At 39.8% G+C, this 21016-nt stretch overlaps 1 protein-coding gene across 3 annotated transcripts in view; it reads left to right on the plus strand.

Annotated features, from left to right (window-relative positions):
• The window catches only part of atg7 (ATG7 autophagy related 7 homolog (S. cerevisiae)), a 66306-nt gene that overhangs the window by 15927 nt on the left and 29363 nt on the right, over positions 1 to 21016 (plus strand). For all 3 annotated transcript variants that reach the window (XR_003692399.1, XM_028575938.1, XM_028575939.1), the window contains exons 11-18: positions 1026 to 1170; positions 3162 to 3320; positions 5148 to 5342; positions 6185 to 6430; positions 7849 to 7964; positions 9533 to 9608; positions 12030 to 12110; positions 17184 to 17306. Coding sequence is in view for 2 of the 3 variants with exons in the window: in XM_028575938.1 (XP_028431739.1) it covers positions 1026 to 1170; positions 3162 to 3320; positions 5148 to 5342; positions 6185 to 6430; positions 7849 to 7964; positions 9533 to 9608; positions 12030 to 12110; positions 17184 to 17306 (1141 nt within the window). In the remaining variant the exon portion in view is untranslated. The remainder of the gene's footprint in view (positions 1 to 1025; positions 1171 to 3161; positions 3321 to 5147; positions 5343 to 6184; positions 6431 to 7848; positions 7965 to 9532; positions 9609 to 12029; positions 12111 to 17183; positions 17307 to 21016) is intronic.

Genomic DNA, 21016 nt, shown 5'->3' on the forward strand with positions numbered 1-21016 from the left:
GTGACGCAACGAGAAGCGACTGTTAATCTAAACAACATGGCAGCTTCCACGGATGAGATGAGCGTAGCTATCGCGCAAGTTTTATCCAAATTAGAAAGTATTCCTTCATTGAAAGAAGAGCAAAAAAACGGCACTGGAGGCTTTTCTCTGAGGAAAATATGTTTTTGCTCTTCTCCCGACTGGTTTTGGCAAGAGTTTGATCTGATTGGTTGATTTGGCCCGTCTATCACAAACATAGGTGGTGATAGACAGATGGCTTATCCAATCAGCTAACCAGTATTTTCGCCCCTCCCCAAAAGTTCTCCAACGGAAAGTTCCCAGATGGATATGCCGAGCAAATGTGAAGCAATCCATCTGACGGAGTCAGGTTAGCTGTGTTATCTGTTGCTGTGAAAAGTTAAATAACTTTGTTACCCTACGCAAGTACATGAACGCAGACACTTTTAACTTCTCTAGATCGATTTCAGGCGTCCTTGCGTAAGCGCCAGTTGCAGTTGGAGCGTTGCCACTAGATTGAAATAACAAGAGAAAGCTGACTTCTGACCGTTTGTGTTCACTTCTGCTCAAAATAACCACGGCTGACCACTTTGACAAAGCTCTAGCTGTAGCCTACACCTTGAAATTATGGTGATTGTAAAGATTTTCAGTGCTGCCAGGTTGAAGAGGAGTGTGAAGCATCCATGTTTCGCCAATAAATACACTTCATACCTTGTATTAAATCGCTTTAACGTCTTCACTACATGAGTCTGGACAGCAATGGATGTAATTTGCAACTTGACTGGTTGGCAGAGGCATACAACCGCAAGGCGGGAATTCTAGTTTACTACTGTGGACATAGAAACGCTCTGATTAACTCTATCTCACCCCCCTGAAGACCGACGTTACCTCCAAAGCGCACGCACAGTATGTTTACCTGGGACACGCGTTTGTGTCATTTGGGCCATGTTGTCATTCCGGTCGCATACGTCTTCTTACACGTTTCGGGCCAAAGAGGATCTTCAGTTGTCTCCATTGATTGTCTGCAGGCTTGCAGAGTCATCAGTTGATCTGAACCTGAAGCTAATGAGATGGAGGCTGGTTCCTTCCCTGGACCTGGACAAGGTGGTCACCACAAAGTGTCTTCTACTGGGAGCTGGGACTTTGGGCTGCAATGTAGCCAGGACTCTCCTGGTAAGGGTGAAAGGATACATGGATGAATTAACAGACATATAGATTTAGGATTAAAGTATGCAGGAATTTGACGCTGTGTTTTTAGAGCTTAGCATATTGTGTAAAATCGTACATGACCAATAAGGTTTTAGCAGTGTAGTGTGATCTTGGCTTTTAAACATTGTTTAATTAGCACGTTCCTGTGTTGTATCTGCTGTAATAGCACCAGACTTGTGACAGCAATGTGCCTCCATACTCATCAGAATGTCACAAATGAAAAATAAGAGTAAGAAACTGTGCTCCTAAAGACACAACAGCTACAGTTATAAGTCAATCAACTTTTGCTATGGACATTTTAGGAAATTGTCCAACCTGTCACATTAATTGACTCCACTATCAAAAATACAAGTGGTAAGACAATTTAAACGTGTTGCTTTCCAATGGCTGCAGACTGTGACATCAGAGAAAGAATACCTCAACTGATAATCTGATCGTTGTACATGTTAAATTGCCAGTGTACATATAACTGACATTCGTGGAGAGCAATCAGTAACTGCTAAGTCAGGATTTTGATTAGCTATTTAATGTCTTGGCAAATACGAGCCCAGTTGACTATCAGTGAACCGCTACCAACTGTAGACAGAGTAATCAACATGTTCCACAGACTTTCACGAGTCAGTATTGTACATGGCTCTGCAAAATGTGAAGTCTTTCAAGGATCACCTTCATTGATAACTGTTATCTGTTCTGATGATGTACTGTATGTAGCACCTTTTCAGGAAAGATGGGACAGATAGCCTCCAACCAAATTAACCTGCAGTCCAATCAGTAATGTTTTTTATAAGCTTGTCTTCTCCCTTAACACCTCAAACCCTGCCCAACTCTTACTGGCTGATCTAGGCCAAAAAGAATTTGCTTGGTACTATAAACAAATTTGCCTAGCCGTGCCTCAGTCATTCCCATCAGATTCTCATAGAAGCTATACGGTATTACAATTTATTTCCATCTACATTTATTTCTCTCCAGTAAGCTTGTCAGAAGCTGTGAGTTCTGATAACCCTAAATTGTTAACTTGTAAATGTTTTTGTTTTACTCACTGTATGAATATTTGTTTAACTTCATAACCACATAATTCAAGATTCTGTGATTTTATCCACATATTTTCATTGGAGTTTATCCAATAACACTAGTAATAACATAATGCTAATTTACATAAGAAACTATTGTCATTCTCTGTTTACTGTAAAGTCTGTTCCCCAAGCATTAAATGAATGCGCATTATTCATTGACCAGATCCAAACGGCTAGTACTCTGTAGGTTTTTCAAATACTTTTCATACACCACAACCTACCTGTAATGAAGTCATTTTAAAAACATTTTTTTTCAAAAACGTAGACATTTAGCTTCGCTGTAGTTTGTTCAAATCTCTCCTTTTCTGCATCACACCATTTTTAGATGTGGACATCTATTTTATTTGACTTACAATTGAAAATGTTAGGCTTGTATATAATGCATGACCTTGAATGTAATGTTTTGTCCTTTTTTGAAGTAAATGTAACTGCAACTAACTGACTACATTAGAGTGTTGCCAGTGTATGGCTGCCTGCAGTTATAATGTTCATTTTAATTCACGTCTGTACGCTGCATGCTTTTTTTGTGCTTGTCATTTACAGTTCTGAGAGCACTTTAGACACTCTTTCAGTTAGTTTAGACATGGAAAATGCCCTGTTGTAATGTAATTGATAGTGTGGCTCTATGTTAGCATAGTGATATAAATACATATAGAATAACCTAAGGTTGTACTAACTGCTACTGATGAATCCATAATTTCCAAATGAAAGTGACAAGTATTCATTTTGAAATAAACACAGGGTACACAAACTGTCACTCATTGTCACTGAAGCTGCTTACAAACTGCTGCTTAGGACAATGCTCATGTCAGTGAAAAGTGGTTAAGTATTTCAAATGAATGTGTTTGAAAATATGAATTATGTTTCTCTTGTGTTCTCCAGGGATGGGGAGTGAGACACATCACATTTGTAGACAATGCAAAGATCTCATATTCCAATCCAGTCCGACAGCCGCTCTATGAGTTTGAAGACTGTCTTGGAGGAGGGAAGCCCAAAGCCATGGCAGCTGTTGACCGACTCACCAAAATCTTTCCTGGTGTGGTGAGTATGTAAAGTCAAATAAAAATGTCCAAGCTGTGGAATATGATCTCTCTTCGTATGATGATCTCTCTCTGGAAATCTGAGATCGTATCATTTAGGAATCTGTCCTTTGTCTTTAGTATTTATTATATAGTTGACAAGTATTATGGTTTTGTTGATTTGTTACCTCTGTGTAGCAGCTTTTGCAAAATGTCACTGCTGTACGACTGCATTGACATTAAAAAGCACGGGTATCTTTTAGTGTCAAAGCAGCCATCTCTTATCAAACTACTTGAAATAACATAGACCTAATTGTTACATTGCAAAGCTAACCTAGGCATGATTCATCATAAAGCAGAATGTGGCTGTCAGATCTGCATACAGAAAAAGAGTCACGGTTGAGTGGCACCGGCATTCCAGGATCCAGCACAGTCTCGAAGAAAGAACACCACAGCCACCAACATCACGTGGCCAGTATTTTTCATGCCGTGAAAAAAAATCAGGCAACAGACCAACATAGAGTATCAACAAACACCTAGCAAACTACTCAAAACAGCCTCTGTGGTAGTTCCAGCTACGGTAGGTGTCTCCAGGAGCACATTTTGCCATGATGACACAGACTCACAATGCGAAAACAATATCAGCGTTGCTATAGCAACTGGTAAATATGAACACAGAGAGCAGAGAAATGCATAAATTAAACCAAGATAAGTCGGTTTATACAAGGTCACCATGTTGAAAAGGTAGTAAGCAGATTTAATATTTTGTCTGGGGACAAATACTGTCACCTGACATTTACAGGATAGTTTGTCGTGTTGGCAGCAACTTTCTCTCTGCAGCCTGAAATCACCTCATCAATTTAGAGTACGTCAAAGTGAAATGTAAATTCAAGACTTGGTTAACTGTTGAAATGTGCAGAGTGAAGGCAGTAGGCAACGGATTTAGTAAAAGTGGCCTTCTTTCTTGTTAAGATCTCACACTTCATCTTTGCCCTTTTCTTTCTGTCTCTTGACTATGCAATTACTCTTGGCATTTCCATTTGCCTCACTGAGCCAGCAATCCCTGGAGATAGTCACAGTAATAGAATGTTGACAATAGACCTTTTTCACGGCAGACATGTGGACATGTCATAGTAGGAAAAGCACAGGTGTATTCAAAACCATTAATGATGGCTGCATTCCACTTAGGAGAGTCCCTGGTATTGTGCATGCTGACTCACTGAAATAACTTACTGGGACACTTGATGGAATTGAGCCATCGTTAAGGTTATCAATTTCAGCTGTGCTTTACCTACTGTGACAAGTCAAAATGTCTGCTGTGAAAAAGGTCCATGGACAATAAAAGTCTTTGAATATTTTTGGAAGTGGTGATTTAAGATTTCCTTTTCATACTTGCTCTACCATCGACTTATACAGGAGAGTCAAATACACAATTGGCCTCAGGTCAGCTGTGGCGATGATGTGATGACACATTCCTGTTTGGTGACTGCATCTGCTGTGCACTCACTTACCTGTCTAGATTAGTATGTCACTTAGCAGAAAGCACACCAAAAATACATATTTGGTTTAGTTTTGTTTTCAGCAGCTGATGGGATCTTGAAGTTCTAAAAAATTTTAAAAAAGATTTTTCTGTGAAAAGGCCTTATGGGACATAGTGTGGAAGTATGTTAAAATAGTACTGGAACAATTTCATTGCATCTTATATACTGATTAAGACCGTTGCATTAAGTGATGCTTGAATATATCCATGTTGCATCTGCAATTAAAATTCAGTAATTTTTCATCTATGCAAATGCATAGATGCATAGATGCATATATTTTTTGTCTTTGTCTCCGTCTCCTCCTGCAGAATGCAGAGGGTTACAATATGAGCATCCCCATGCCTGGTCACCCAGTGGATTTCTCTCAGGCCACTCTTTCCCAGGCCCAGACGGATGTCGAGCATTTGGAGAAGCTCATTTCACAACATGATGTGGTCTTCTTATTAATGGATACGAGGGAGAGCCGCTGGCTGCCTACAGTGATAGCTGCCAGCAAGAGGAAGGTAGGAAGAACCGAACAGCAATGTTGTTTTGTGTTTACTGGATGTTTAAATGGGGTAATTGTTTTATACTCTACCACTAGCCAAAAACACTTTCTTCTGACCCCAAGTGGTAAAAAAGGACATTAATTGATGCAACACACCAGACAACTGTCTGTAATGTTGCATTGTTACAAAAAAAAACATGTTTTATGTGCATTATTTTGATGGTGGTACAAAGCTTAATTAAAGGAATCAAGACTGATGCTTTCAACAGTTTGTTCTAGGGATCTAATGGACCGAGAGTCACAGTGCGGCACTATTGCAGGAGACATGACTCGACTTTGTAACAATGTTTTTGTTTTACCAACTTTAAGCTGGAACTTGAAATTTGGAAACCCTTTCACTTGTCTTCCAGGAAATTGAAATCGCTCGATAACGTTGGCCAAATCTTCTGTTTACCAGTTGGAATTCTATTAGTTGCCAGGCAACTTTAGATCATTGAACATTGTGTAATTAATTTGTAATGCCTCCAGTGGTATCACTGATGCGACTCCTATATTGCTATATGCAGTTAAGTGTTTTTTTGGGCTGCTGATTAGGTTTTCTTCATGTCCTGCTCAGCTGAGAGGTTATTTGGCCATTTGTGCTGAGGGGATGTTTTATAGTTCACCGTAAATTGGCATCACAATTTATTTCCATTGCTTCTCCGAAAGTCTAAATGCTTTCAACATTGTAAAAAGCCTATTAATGTTTTATGTCATTGCTCTTTGAAATTATTCAACACTTTGCAACCTCATTGTGTAAAACAAGCTATGTAGTTAATTTGTGTGTGTGTGTGTGTGTGTGTGTGTGTGTTTTTCCAGCTTGTGGTTAATGCCGCTCTAGGCTTTGATACATTTGTTGTGATGCGCCACGGCCTGAAGAAACCCATTGTCAGTCAGAGTGTTTCTGCAGGGGCAGACTCCTCCACTTCCTGTTCTTCTGCTTCCTCTTCGTCCTCCACACCAGCCGGCTCTGCACCCTCTGTCCCGGGATCTTCTCTGTTCTCCAACATCCCAGGGCACAAGCTGGGATGCTATTTCTGCAATGATGTTGTGGCACCAGGAGATGTGAGGAAACCACACACACAGATAACAAGCATGCACTCAACTCATTAACTCCTGTAATGCCCTTAGAACAAACACACAGGCAAAAAGTTATTCCATTTTAAGAATAAACACAAAGCAGATAAGATTTTTTTTAATATTAATAGTGGGCCAAATGACTACTTGTATGTGTAAGGTCTCTCATGGTAACAACTCTGCAAATAATTAAAACCTAAGTCTGCAGTTCCCTTCAGCTCTGTGGAGCCGTTTATTATTAATTTGATTATTATTGTTGGATCGTTGTTTGGGGTTTTCAGTCTGCAAACATCTCTTTCAGCAAACTTGGTTGCAGTCACAGCAGGCAGCTGTTTCTCGCAAAAAAACAACGCAACGTGACCAACACCAAATGGTTTACAGACGTAGTTACAGTCTTTACTAGCTGGTGGACATAGTGGAGCATTTAGCAGCTAATGAGTCAGATGTTTGGACAAAACCAAGCTCAAAAGAGAGCAATTATTTGACTTACATTTGTCAATTGCACAGAAACACAACTCCACATTAATGCTAATGTTGCTCTGTGCTAACACCAACTGATTGAACAAGTGATGGAGGTTTAAATTGCATGTGATTATTTTTTTTAGATTCAACATTTTAATTGTATTTTTTTTAGAAATGGCATGTTTAATTGTGATGTAAAAAAGACGGGGGAAGATGCCTGACAGCCTGTCCTATTTTCTTTTTTTTTGTAGATAGTGTAATAAGGATAAGTGGCTTTTGTGTTGTTTTGTCTATGGATTGAAGCAAAATGGTACAACATATTGTCAAACACACGCCATCTGTCAAAACAAAATCAGCTGGTATAACAATGCGAAACATGCTGAGAATTACATTTTTTTTTTTTGCTTTTTTGTTTTACTGTAATTCTTACACTTTAGTGTTTGTAGCCATGCTTGTGGTGTAGCTCTATGGATCTTGGTTAGTTTGTCCATTCATGTTTCCATCGGTCGGTTTTTGATTCAGCCATTTGGTCCAGTGTAATATTGAGAGTAATATCCAGACAACTGTTAAATGTGCAATCCAATTTAATATTGACACTTATGGGCCCATTCATGAAACTAGCATGGCATAATTAATAGGCTTCTTCCCTGAAAGGACTCCCATAACAGTCATTGTGCAGCAAACGATATAACATTTAGCCAATAATTGCTCACTTAACCTAAGTCACATGAATAACCGCCTCATCTATACCTGATGGAACGATTTTCTGCCTTCCAAAACACATTTGATTGGTGTTAACCTAATTGCCCAAACTTCTAAGTTTCTCTTTATTCCTTATTTCAGAATAAACTCTTGACATGAGGGTAATGCACCTGATGTCGTTTCTGTTCTTTCTGTACATTGTCAGTTGTTTGCTTTATTTTATTGTTGTTTGTTGTAAACAGTCAACCAGGGATCGGACTCTGGATCAGCAGTGCACAGTCAGCAGACCGGGCCTGGCCATGATTGCTGGAGCCCTGGCTGTGGAGATGATGGTGTCCATTCTGCAGCACAGTGAAGGGTAAGCACAGCAGACTTACAAAAATAAATTGAATTTAATGTTATGCCAGATTTATGTTCATCAGGGAAACAGTGCTGATCATTTATGGTGAGCCTCAGCCTGTCTTATCCTATTAATGTGAGGAATGACCCTAATGTTCTGTGGTTGACAGCGGCACATACTGTCACACATTCTACATCTTGATTTGTTTTTTCCAACTAAAACACATTAAGATCCAATAAAAGATCCTTGCATAAAGGACACTCCCCTATCTTAGTGAGCCGCCCTGATCACCAGTAGGTTTTCTGATGTTTTCTCATCAGAGCTTTATGCTGGTATCTCACTCCAGACTCAAAACTAAAGGAGATTGTACCTTTGATGTGGTGGCTCTTAAACTTTTTTAGTAAGCCTTACTTGCTTACTTTTACTTTTTGATGAAGTAGCACTGCAGCTGAGGTCTTACTGCACTGCAGGTAGTATCCTTTGGTTGTAGGAAAGCTCTCCGAATTTACTTGAGCCTTACTGTAGAAGCTTTGTTGCAATTTATAATCCATCTCTCACTTTTACGCTTCAAAAGCTTGAACACTGATTCAGTCAGCTCTCAAGTGCACTTGACAATCTGTACCAGCTCTATATTTTTTTTTCACACTGGTGGGGATGTTTTCATGCCTTTAGTGTGTGCACACGTGTTATGGAAATGTAACTGTGTGTTTGACTGTTTCGGTGAAAGTCGTACTAAAGTGGCTGCTTGCTGGGCCTGATAAGACAGCCATTTTCTCTGAGTGTTTTGAGATGTTATAAGCCGTTATAGAGCTGCTCTGCCTATCCTGGATAAAAAGCTTAGAAAGCAAAGAAGAGTAGGAGAGTTTTTATGTACACTCTGTACATTTATGGTTATGTAATTTTTTCCTTTACAACAATATCTTGATCTCTTGCATCTGCCTTGTCTGTGTCCTTGTTTTTCACTAATAGCTTTTTAACCCCCTTTTCTCCATCTCTGAATCTCTTTTTAATGCCCTTACAACAGCATTCATGAGAACAACAATGGGCTTTAGAAAATTGTCACATCAGGATTAATGTTGCAGCAGTTTTCTTACTTTTTAGAACCACCATCTTTGAGCTCAGTAAACTTGATATTTTGCTATCCATGGAGAATCAAATCTTTTAAACATGGCTAGATTTACTGGCGAGCAGGAGCTCTCAGATCTCATAGAAAATCAAAAACCTTTTAATTTGAGCAAATGGGATCTCTTAGTTCTCAATATAGGCTACCAGATTCACAGTTTTGTGACCTAACTTTTTCATATATAGTGTAGATTTGCTACAACTGTGTATAATAAAATTAATCAGCATGCATGCATTAGGTTAATTGTTAGGCCCATACCTGATATATAATGTGTAATAGTGTGATGTTTAGGGAGATTAATTGCCTTTTTTCTCTCTTTCAGTCAAATTTTAAATTCTAGTTTCAAAAGCCATGGCAGGAAAAATGTTGCCAACGTTACTGAAGTTATAGTTTCATTTATGTACTAAAATAAAAATTGGAAAAAGTGTCAAATAATTTTCTCCCTCTCTTTCTCCACCCTCAGAGGCTATGCAGTGGCCAGCAGCAGTGACGACAGGATGAATGAACCTCCCACCTCTCTGGGTCTTGTGCCACATCAGGTCAGACACAAACACACACACATGCATCCACATGTTTTATACTGAGGACACTTTATTCTGTTCGTCCAGTCACCTTCACCTGCCTGCCTGTCCAATAAATTCTGAAATGGCCTCTTTCTTTCTCTTCTTGTATATTTCTACTGAAGGGGTTGCTATAGGTATTCTCAGGGTAGAACACTGTGCAAATTTATTTCAGATTTTGGAGTACATTTTTGAGAACACATCAACTGACTGGGGTTGCATCTACATACCAATTGTTGGGACCAGTTGGGGATAGTTGGGACGTTGTATAAAACGTAAATAAAAACAGAATACAATGATTTGCAAATCCTTTGTGTGTGTGTGTGTGTGTGTGTGTGTGTGTGTGTGTGTGTGTGCGTGTGCGTGTGTGTGTGCGTGTTCCTTTATTTACTGCCATTACACACTGCAGATGAGTAGTTTGAAGCTGCAGGCTAACTTTTCCGTGGTGGCAACTTGTGGTGGTTTGGAGAGACTACATTTATTTACAAGTGTCTGAACAAGTGCCAATACACAACGCAACATTTTTGAGTGTTTTGAACGTTTTTTCTTTTGTAAGTGTATAGATGTCACCTCTTTCAACTTTTGACTGTGAAATCTGTTCAGTCTTGAAACTTTTTAAGGACCTTCCCTAAAACTCACAAAGCAGTGTTTTCCCTGACCATCTATAAAATCCATAGAAATTCTATGTGCTTGTTTAAGACTTCAGACTTTATTGTCCCCACATAAGCAACAACATACAACAGAACATAGCAACATACAATGACAGACAACAGTACACACTCCAGTTCAGGGCAGTTCAGCGAGGCCTCTTATTTAAGGTGGCTATGGCTGTGGGGAGTAGGCTCTTCCCAAAGCAAGCCTTTCTGCACCTCAGTGTTCTGTATCTGTGCACGAAGGGCAGTAGGGTAAGGTGGTGATTGAGTGGTTATGTGGTGTCCTGTGCTATTGAGTTTGCAATGCATGCAATGGCCTTATTGTTTAACTCTGAGAGGTTGGATGTGGGAAGACCAATTATCCTGGCAGCATTGTTGGTAATGTGTGAGGTATATGAGTTTGGCCCGATTACTAACGGATAACATTTTAAAATAGCAGGTGGAACGGTACCGTAGGATAGGCTGAAGAAAGGATTGGGGTACATTTGTGAGTCTGAGCCCAAGCCCAATCAAATAATCAACATAATGCATACATTATGATGTGGTGAGCGTCTGGCATCATAAGGCTGCCATGCATCACCCAGGTGGGTGCTACACATTGGTGGTGGTAGAGAGTAGTGGCACAGTAGTGGTAGAGAGTAGTGGCACTTTGAGTGTCCAATACAGCGCTATATAAATGATTATTATTATTATTATTATTATTATTATTATTATTATTATTATTATTGCTGTTTTTTGTGTTAACATTAACAGCTGATAAAACAGTACTCAAGTCAAATAAAGTCCATTTTATTCATATAGCCAAATATCAAAACATTTTCAAATGGTTTTACAATCTGTACAGTATACAACACCCTCAATTTCAATAAATAAAAACTCCACCAAAAACAACCTTGAGCAGGAAAAGTATCTGTCACATACAGAATAGACCAAAATGGCAAAATTACAATATGGAAAATCTGAATGACAAAAGTATAAATGGATTGTAACAACATGTATGAAGAATATTATTCGGGAGGACGTCAAGCCACTTCCACGTGCCGCCAAACACGCACATGTACATTGTACTTCTGTCAAAGCTATAAATGCTCATTGTCAGGTGCTCAGGCAATATATTGGTCAGTGACAATAATAGGTCTTTATTCCAGTGCCCTAAATGAGTAAGGCAGCAGTGTGGTGATTTTAAAATCAGGAGGACTCTTTAAAGCAGTTATTGATTTTGCCTTCTTAAATGTCACAAGTCTGACATGCAGTGCCACAACAACTGTTATTAATTTCCATGTATTATTATACACTGTAAAAAGCAGAGCTACTGTCAGTGGTTGTATGAACAATTATATTAAGCAGCATACACTAGCTGGAAGCACATTTTATTTAGTGTGTGTGTGTGTGTGTGTGTGTGTGTGTGTGTGTGTGTGTGTGTGTGTGTGTGTGTGTGTGTGAGAGAGTATTCTTTAGACAGTAATCAAGGTAATTAACTATGATCACTGTACCCATAATTAGGAGTAAAAGCTTTCAGTAGTGAGAGGTGTGCTGAAAATGTTTCACTGAGAAAGGTAGCCTCTCTGGCACCAGAGGGCACTCTCAGCATGCTTTTAAAATGTAGAAAACATGAAATATCGAACTACCTCCAATGTTTACTTCTTTTGTACCATTACATTTACTTTTCCTTACAAAGAATTAAGGTATCAAGGGTACTTTATTCTCTTAATGTCCATTTTTTCACGTGTTGATTTCTCTTCCACAGATCCGAGGCTTTCTTTCGAGGTTTGACAATGTCCTGCCTGCAAGCCTGGCCTTTGACAAATGCACTGCCTGCTCACCCATTGTAAGTAGCATATATTGTAACTGAATAGTTCAAATGATGTGTCTTCAGGGTCAAATCCAATTTACTAACAAGACTGTTTTGACAGTAAAAGAAAGATTGACACATAGATGCAGGTTCATATTTACTTATCAGATTAGATTCTGTTACTATGTAGCAACATTGTTTTGAAACACAAATTGCAGCCTTAGCAGAAATAGGGGGATTCCCATCTCTCCTGTTTCCACATTGTTAAGTCAGTGGAGCTGTGTTGAAATATTGTTCCTTGAGGAATACTGAAGACGCATGCACACACACACACGCACGCATGCACACACACACACACACAGAAAAGCTGGTAAAACCATGTGGTAATAATCAGGCAGCAGTTGCTCATTGATGTCAGTAACTGTTGTATGAGTGGAATTAGCTCCCACTGCTGTGTGTGCGCGTGTGTGTGTAAAGAGTGGTTGTTGAAGGGTCCACATATCCCAAATCAGCCAAGCAGGCTAGGAGAAATTGCCTTTGTGTCTTTTTACTGCGTCGTCATTGGTCCACAGCCAATTGGCCAATCATTGCCCCAGGTGGCCCAGTGGTTAAGAGCGTCCAGCAATGTGATTGGTTGGTGTACATTGGTGTAAGATCAGCGGGCATCACAAGTTAGGGAGGGAGAAAGTAAAAAAAGAAAAGGGGGAAAGCACGAGTGGGGGGGATAAAGAGAGGAAGTGCAGGGCTGAAGAAAGGGTGTTGCAATGAGTGGAGGACTGGTTCCCTCTCTCTTTCTCCCCTGATCTCAATGCAGTCTTTGTTTCTATAAAGAGGTCATAAAGCCCCAAATCTATCACTTTCATGTGAAGAGAGAGAGAGACACACAGACAGAGAGACAGAGAGAGAGCGAGAGAGAGAGAGAGAGAGAAACCAAGAGGCAGAGGGGGGAGGGAGCTGGCTAGATTGTACTCAAAGTTTAAAGTTTTTCCCCACCTACGCTGCTTCTGGAAAAAAAGCAAAAAGTTGAAGTTACACTCCACTTTAAGGTGTCATGTTTCTTCCTGTGTGACTGATGAGATTATTCTGTCTGTGTGGAGGGTTCATATGGTTTGATCGGGATTTGGGGGTAAAGCCTGTGTTGTCAGGAACAATGAACAACACGAGTTGGGAAAGACGATCCTTTGGTGAGGCAAGGATTAAGGTTATGTAGTGAAAATGGTGAATATGTTTTGACTCTGTTAATCCCGCCCACACACATTTTCCCTTTCTGTTCTGCATTTGCTTATCTGTCTTTCACTTCTTTCTTTTCTACCAGCCTCCTCCCATTTTACGTCTCCTCTTTTCTGTCTTACCTTCTCTCCCTTCCTGTTCCCCTCTCCTCCCTTTGTGTGTCCCTCTGTCCCTCCATCAGTCTGTTCACTGTAATGTGTTTGTATGTACGTACGTGTGTGTGTGTGTGTGTGTGTGCGAGTGTGCGTGCGTGTGTCTGTCTGTGTATTCTTGCCGCAGTCAGCTGTGTGCTGCCAGGTCACTATGGAAACAAAACAATTCAGCCTCTGTCTGGGCTGTAGCAGTTCCTGTAGAGTTGGGGTGTGTGTGTGTGTGTGTGTGTGTGTGTGTGTGTGTGTGTGTGTGTGTGTGTGTGTGTGTGTGTGTGTGTGTGTGTGTGTGTGTGTGTGTGTGTGTGTGTGTGTGTGTGTGTGTGTGTGTGTGTGTGTGTGTGTGTGTGTGTGTGCGCGCGTCAATTTTGGAAGCCAATAAAACTACACACCAGAGAGTAAATCACAGCTGACGTGGCCAACGTGGCTAACCATGCCAGACACCTCTTACTACAACTACTTGTACTAACACTACCAAGTACGCTACCACTATTAATAGCAAAAACATATTTTAAATTTGTTAGTGCAGTGTTAAAAAGATACTGAACTCAAACCCAGCTCAGTGTTTTCCCTGTGAAGGTATTTCTTCCTTCTGAACCTTTTTAATAACTAGAGGCATTTTTATACTTATACTTAAAATAAATCGTCCTTATGTTACAGATTGTAAAGAATTAAAGATGATAAAGAATTAAACCTGATTTTAATGTTTAGGTACCTTTCTATTGTACTTTGGTTCAATTTTGTATCCAGCATTTATCCCATTATGTTTTTATGGATGTGAAATACCTGGCCAAAGATAAAACCCTTCAAAGAAACTAAAATACACAGGATTTGTACCACTACACTGAAACCAAGGCTCGAAATTGTGTGTACAAGTAAAGTGGTATAAGCATATACATTCATTGGCCCCCTAATTTTGCTTAATTATACATTTTAAAGCTGAAACAGTTAGTAATTTAATTGATTAGTTGATCGACAGACAATGAATGGGTAACACTTTGATAATCTATTGATTGTTTAAGTCAATAATAAAGCAAAAATGCCAAATATTTTCTGGCGTAACTTTCCAAATGTGAGGAATTGCTGTATTCATTATTTCCAAATTAAATGTCTTTGGGTTTCAGACTGCTAGTTGGACAAAACAAGCAATTTAAAGAGCATACCTCTGGCACTGGAAAATATTTAATATTTACATTTATACCAGCAATTACTTCACTCAAGGTGCAAATTGTGCAAATGTCTCATTTTGAATAAATAACGCTTAATATTTAATTTTTCTGTGTGCTGTTTTTACGTATACTGTAGACACATATGTGTTGTACAGCAACCACAAACATTAACTACACACACTTTATGAATAAGGCCTGAATGGTTACTCACTGACTCAGTATGGAGTTTGTGTGTTTTCAAAGTGTTTAACCTGGAATGTTGGCCATACATGTTAAGGGGAAGTCAAAGCTGTTTAATCACCAGGAAATGTTTACTCATAGTGTACTGTAAGTGTCACATCATGGCAAAGCCACTAACCAAGAACACCCCTAGCTTTTAATTTCATTCATCCTTATGCATCAGTCCCTTATTTGCTCTGACTGTCACATAGTGATTGTCAGTGCAAAGCATGTATAATTGGAAGTATAAGTCAACTCTGTTCTTGTTAAAGCATCTCTAAACCACCAGGACCACCCAATCTATGTTTGATATATTTAAGGATGCTACACACACACACACACACACACACACACACACACACACACACACACACACACACACACACACACACACACACACACACACACACAGCCTATAGTGTGTGTGATACTTTCAGTAAAATACACAGTATGGACCCACGAACAACTTCAAAAAGAAGTCATCACCATTGTCAAATAAAGCTAGAGGGTCGAGATTTATGTGGCTCCATAAGGAAGGAAGCTTAAGTGCACATGTACATGTGTGTGTACATATGTGTAGCACACCATCTAATCTAGATGTTGAGGATTGTTTGTAGCTTGTCTAAATTGGAGCTATCCGTCAACAGCACACAATCTACTAAACTACTGAAACCCACCAGCGCCTGATTAACACTGCAAAACTATGTAAATGTTTCAAATCTTTTTCATGTTCATGTTTTTATTGCATATTTCCCACAATGCTTTTGGTACAGTTTAAATTAGTCAGATATTGTTGTTTATCGAGCGGTATCAACTGTGCAAGTATGTAAACATGCCAAACACTCAATTATGTAAAATTAGAATCTCTAAATACATACAGCATTTGATATAGGTACAACTTTCTGGTCATAATTCACAACCCCATCTGATTTGAGTTGGTGACATTTTTCATATGGTATTTTAAGCTTAATAATTTACTTGTATGTCTACTGTTGATATGGACATAAGTCAAGGATGTAACTTTGTGTCTCTGTATGCATTGCTTGGAGGGACTTTATTAACTTTATCACAAGTTCATCACTGTTTCAAGTTCAAGTTGCTTTCTGTGTCATGATGAGAATCTATATTTCAACAATGTGGGGTTTGGCCGTTGGCATCTCATGTAACAGATCCTGTGGATGGAAGAATCAAAGAAATAAAAGAGAAGGAAGGAAAGAAAAGGGAGCTTGAAACGATGAATGAGTGACACATCAGTTTGTATTGTGTGCAGTGTGTCTGGCTCTAAGGCTAGACGCCAGGTCAGTCTGCGAACACACACACACAAACCTGCACAGACATTGATGCACACACTGTGTAGATGTCTGAGGCAGAGGTAACCCTACACCTGCAGAGGAGGGTCTGTGGGCGTCCATGAAAGCCTTGGCCAAGCTTAGGAAGGCAGTCGAGGTGTGTGTGTGTGTGTGTGTGTGTGTGTGTGTGTGTGTGTGTGTGTGTGTGTGTGTGTGTGTGTGTGTGTGTGTGTGTGTGTGTGTGTGTGTGTGTGTGTGTGTGTGTGTGTGTGTGTGTGTGTGTGTGTGTGTGTGTGTGTGTGTGTGTGTGTGTGTGTGTTAAAGAAGGTATTGGTATTTGAAGTCAGTACTGGTATAAGATCAAGGTAAACATGTCAGTGTTGTTTTTCACAGGTTGTGCTTATGGACCAAAGTGACAAGGGTGCATTTTAATTTTATACCATTAAAAGATTATTATTATTCACTTTTAAGAGAGTTTTTGCCATATAATGTTTTCAACTCAAAGTGTACACATCAGACTCAAAAAGGGCTTTAACCAAGCATCTAATAGCATGTGAAAAGAAAACTCTTTTAAAAATGTCTTACAATACGTAATGTTTTACTTGAAAGTCAAGAGGTGCATTCATGTTGGTATACTTTTTTACTCTTGTAACTTGAAGCTGACCTTTTAGGAAAATTACAACAAAAAAATGTTTTAGTTATCGTCAAGCATCCTCCAATAAAGTTAATAATGTGCTGTAGTGGAAATGTATAGCATTTATAGGTAGACGCCTCAGTAACACACACAATACAGCTTCTTGATCTCTCTTTTGTCAATTTTGTCAAGTACTCTGTATGTTCGAAATCATTAGAGAAGTGATGGTTATGCTGGTCAACTGTTGTTTACACATTGATTTTAATGAAGAGTGTAAAACCGGCTCCCATGCTATGATACTCAATATGCACCTTGGACCTATCAGTCAGAACGGATGTGTTGATATCCTATCAATAGACATTACATTTCTTTTTAAATCACCTCGAATTGGTCTTTCTTTATGTTGTTTTTTTGTCCAGGTCCTGGACCACTATGAGAGGGAAGGTTTCAACTTCCTGTCCAAGGTTTTTAATTCTTCCCACTCATTCCTGGAGGACCTGACAGGGCTGACACTGTTACACCAGGAGACACAGGCTGCAGAGGTAAATCCCACTCGTATACAGCTGCACAAAAAGATACCCAAAACCTGCTGCACTAAGAGACATGGGTGTACACATGTACATGGATAAAAACATGTCACAGTCCATCCATGCACAACACTGTGAACAAGAGAAAATCATATTCATGTTTATCTGTCTTGTTGGTTGTTCTATTTTATTTATAGTGTCAAATCACAACAGACATTATCTCAGGACATTTAACAGATAGAGTACCCAACAATTCCACCCAAGAGCATGCATTTGGAGCATGCAGTTGGTGCGACAGTGGAAAAGAAAACCTTTACCCCTCAACCGGTAGGGGGAGAGGGAGAGAGACAGAGAGATAGAGATACAGGAATATGACTCCTAATAATTATAGCATTGTCCATAATAGGGGAAAAAGGGTCCCCTCACTGGAGCTGCTGACCGGACACACTTGACATGCACTTTGTGAAGGAGACATAGGATTTGGGGGAAGCCTTGCCCATCTTTCTGGCAGAGGTCGCTAATAAACATAAAAAGCACTGGAAAGGCATGCCGTCAGGAGCGGATGAAATTTGCTCTAAGATGTCGAAGGCTCTAGATATTTCTGAATGTCATAGATGGTTGGCTCCTGTTTTTAAAAAGGGAGCAGAGGCTGTTTCCCAATTATCGCAGTATGACACAGCTGTGCCTTCCTGGGAAATCCCGATGTTGGATATGAGGTTGCAGCCGATTGTGGAACCTCAGATCCAACAGGAGGCATGCACGTCGTACGTAGACCAGCTCTTCACTCCTGCAAGCATCCCGAAAGGGTTTGTGATGTGTGGACATGCAGTGGAAGTTCTTATGTTGGTGTTCACATAAGCGTTGTGGTCTCTGGGGTGTCTTGTAGGTGATTCTGTGGGATAATGGGGTGCTGCATCTGCTATTTGTGTAACTAGAGTGAGAGTGGTCAGTCCATTACTGACTGCACTAGTGTGCATTGTACTTCACCAAGGTGGTGTTTGTGATTTTCATGGTCAACATCTTCAGGCAAGGCTGAGTAATAGAAAGTGTCCACTTTGGTCATCTGAGAATTGAATCTCTGCTTTTTGCAGATGATGTAGATATTTCTACATATATTTCAATATCCGGCCTTGCCTGGGAATGCCTCAGGAGAAGTCGGACATCATGGCTGGGGAGAAGGACTTTTTTTTGCTTAGCCTGCTGGAGCCATGACCTGGCCCCAAATAAGGGGCAGAAAAACTAAAGCCTCTTGTAAGAATTTCATTAGTAGGACTTCTCAAATGAAATGTTTAATTGGAGCTACACTGTTTTAGTTCAAAGGCAGAGATATATTTGATCCCGTAACCTTGTTCTAATTATTCTGTTGTCATAGCAGCACTCAGTTTATGTCTATGGAACGACGAGCGGCAAAACGTTCCAACAAACATCCAGAATACTTGGTGGTAAAATATGGGTGGTTTTCCTCAAGACTCCTCTGACATGAGACAGAGGGAGTGGAGGGAGAGACTGTGTGTGTGTGCGTGTGGGTGTGTGTGTGTGCGTGTGTGTGTGTGTGTGTGTGTGTGTGTGTGCGTGTGCGTGTGCGTGCGGGGGGTTGGGTCTGGTCATGCCGAGCTGTGGGAAAATCCCACGTACTTTCTCCCCAACTCCTACTCATAACACACATATGGAGGAGGGGTGAAGAGAAAAGCAAGGACACACGAGGGAAAGGAGGAGAAAAGGAGTGTAGATAAGAGAAACAGTGAAGGGAAAAATGATGAGTAGAAGAAAGAATGGAAAACAAAATAGGACAGGAGATGAAATAGAAAGTAGGAGCAAATGAAGAAGAAATATATTTATATATATCTTCTCTTTCACTCTAAATACCTTATTCCCTCTCCTGCTATCAATCTTGAACTCGTCCCCTATCATTCTGTCTGTTACGATTATTCCATCCTCTCTCAATTCAACCCCCCCCCCTCTCCTTTGATGAAGTGTGTTGAAGAATCTGGCGTAGGTCCCGCTCTCCTCAATCAGAAGATGGAGAGATTGTTTTGATTGCTCAGCCCACTAGCGCCAGAAGTCTTAGCGCCTGTTTCCTGAACACAGATTAGCTATTCCAAAAACTACTGCACTTGGAGGGCATCCCTTTAAGTTTTTTTTCCTATTCCAGGAAGGGACAGAAGTTCTTCTCCCACTCCTGAAAGCATATTATTACTTACTGTATTTCATGCGGGAACCCACTAACCCATATTTAAAGAAGTACCAGCCAAAAATAATGACAATTCTCAATGTAAAAATTAAGGGTTTAAAAGGTTCTTGTGGGATACCTTTTTATGTGAACATATTGGAATTGTTTACAGCTATGAGTCATCATTGGATAATTATTATCGTATCCACTTCTCTACTTTTACTGACTTGTTGAACGTCTCATTGCTTTAAGAAGGTTTTTCCTGTATCCTTAATTTAGACGTACTGTAGATCTGGGATTTTTAAAGTATGTGTCAGCCTAATGACTGATTAGGAACGCACTATAAGTGGTTATGTACTGCAAAATATTAGTGCATGGATTACAGTGGATTTAAATGACTCAAATTTACAATGCTCTCTTTCCCTAAAGCATGGTACTGAATTCATTACAGGCCGTGTGTTTTTGCATGTTCAAGTTTGTGTTACCATTCTAAACTATAATCTATGTCACCAGATAGCAGTACTATGTAGTTATGGCCTATTTTAGGCAAGTTTGAAACCTGAGAACTACTTTTTATGCGGTCACAACAGGGTTTGGGGGGAGTTCAAGTTTTGTGTGTGTGTGTGTGTGTGTGTGTGTGTGTGTGTGTGTGTGTGTGTGTGTGTGTGTGTGTGTGTGTGTGTGTGTGTGTGTAAAGCAGTGTGAATGGCTTCTTTGTGAGATCAGCCCGATTGGGATTTAAAACTCTGTTAGGAGTATGGCAGAGTGGAAAATGTACTATGAATCTGGCATCTGACAATATATTTTAAAGTTTAGCATGCAACATGGTGCATCTTTAGTTTCACGAGTGTGGTGAGGAAAAGCAAACATGACAAACCATTTTAAATATTCATGGCATGATCTGTACTTGTACTGTACTTTTCCACCCTTTTACTCTAAATTTGGTATGGCCAGTTTCCCTTGCATACTACAGTCCTTGTAACTGTTTTCTCCAGTGTCATTACCCAGAGTGTAAGGCTTCAGTATACTTCAAACAAAGTGCTAGAAATTGGCCAAAAATTATGTTCGAATATTCCTTCTAAAAAAAACTTTGTGCGTTATTTCCACAAGAGGGCAAACCAATACAACGGGAGACAAACTACTTGTATAGGTATATGGATTTCAACATAAACATGTATTTTAAAAGATCACATACCTACATATTACATAATAAACAAATAAAATAATGTCCTAAATAACGTAAAACTTAATTTAAGGACCGTGGATCTCTCTCTCTCTCTCTCTCTCTCTGACGATTTCAGCGTTGATCAATCAAGACCTCCCAAGAAGATTGTAATACTCAGTTGTTTCAACAAACACCCAAAAACGACATATGTTTACGCTCATGTGAAAAGCCCTCTAGTGGCTGTAGGAATTATGACTCTTCAGTGATTTGTTTGAACGGTTTTAGAAGGCACAAACAAATGATTCCTCCTGCCGATTGTCATTTCATCTAGACAGGAGGAGTTTTGCAAGGCATGAACACGTCGTTCGACTCGTTTGAATTTTACTGAGG

This window comes from Perca flavescens, chromosome 4 (assembly GCF_004354835.1).
Source record: "Perca flavescens isolate YP-PL-M2 chromosome 4, PFLA_1.0, whole genome shotgun sequence".
NCBI classification, from domain to species: Eukaryota; Metazoa; Chordata; class Actinopteri; order Perciformes; family Percidae; genus Perca; species Perca flavescens.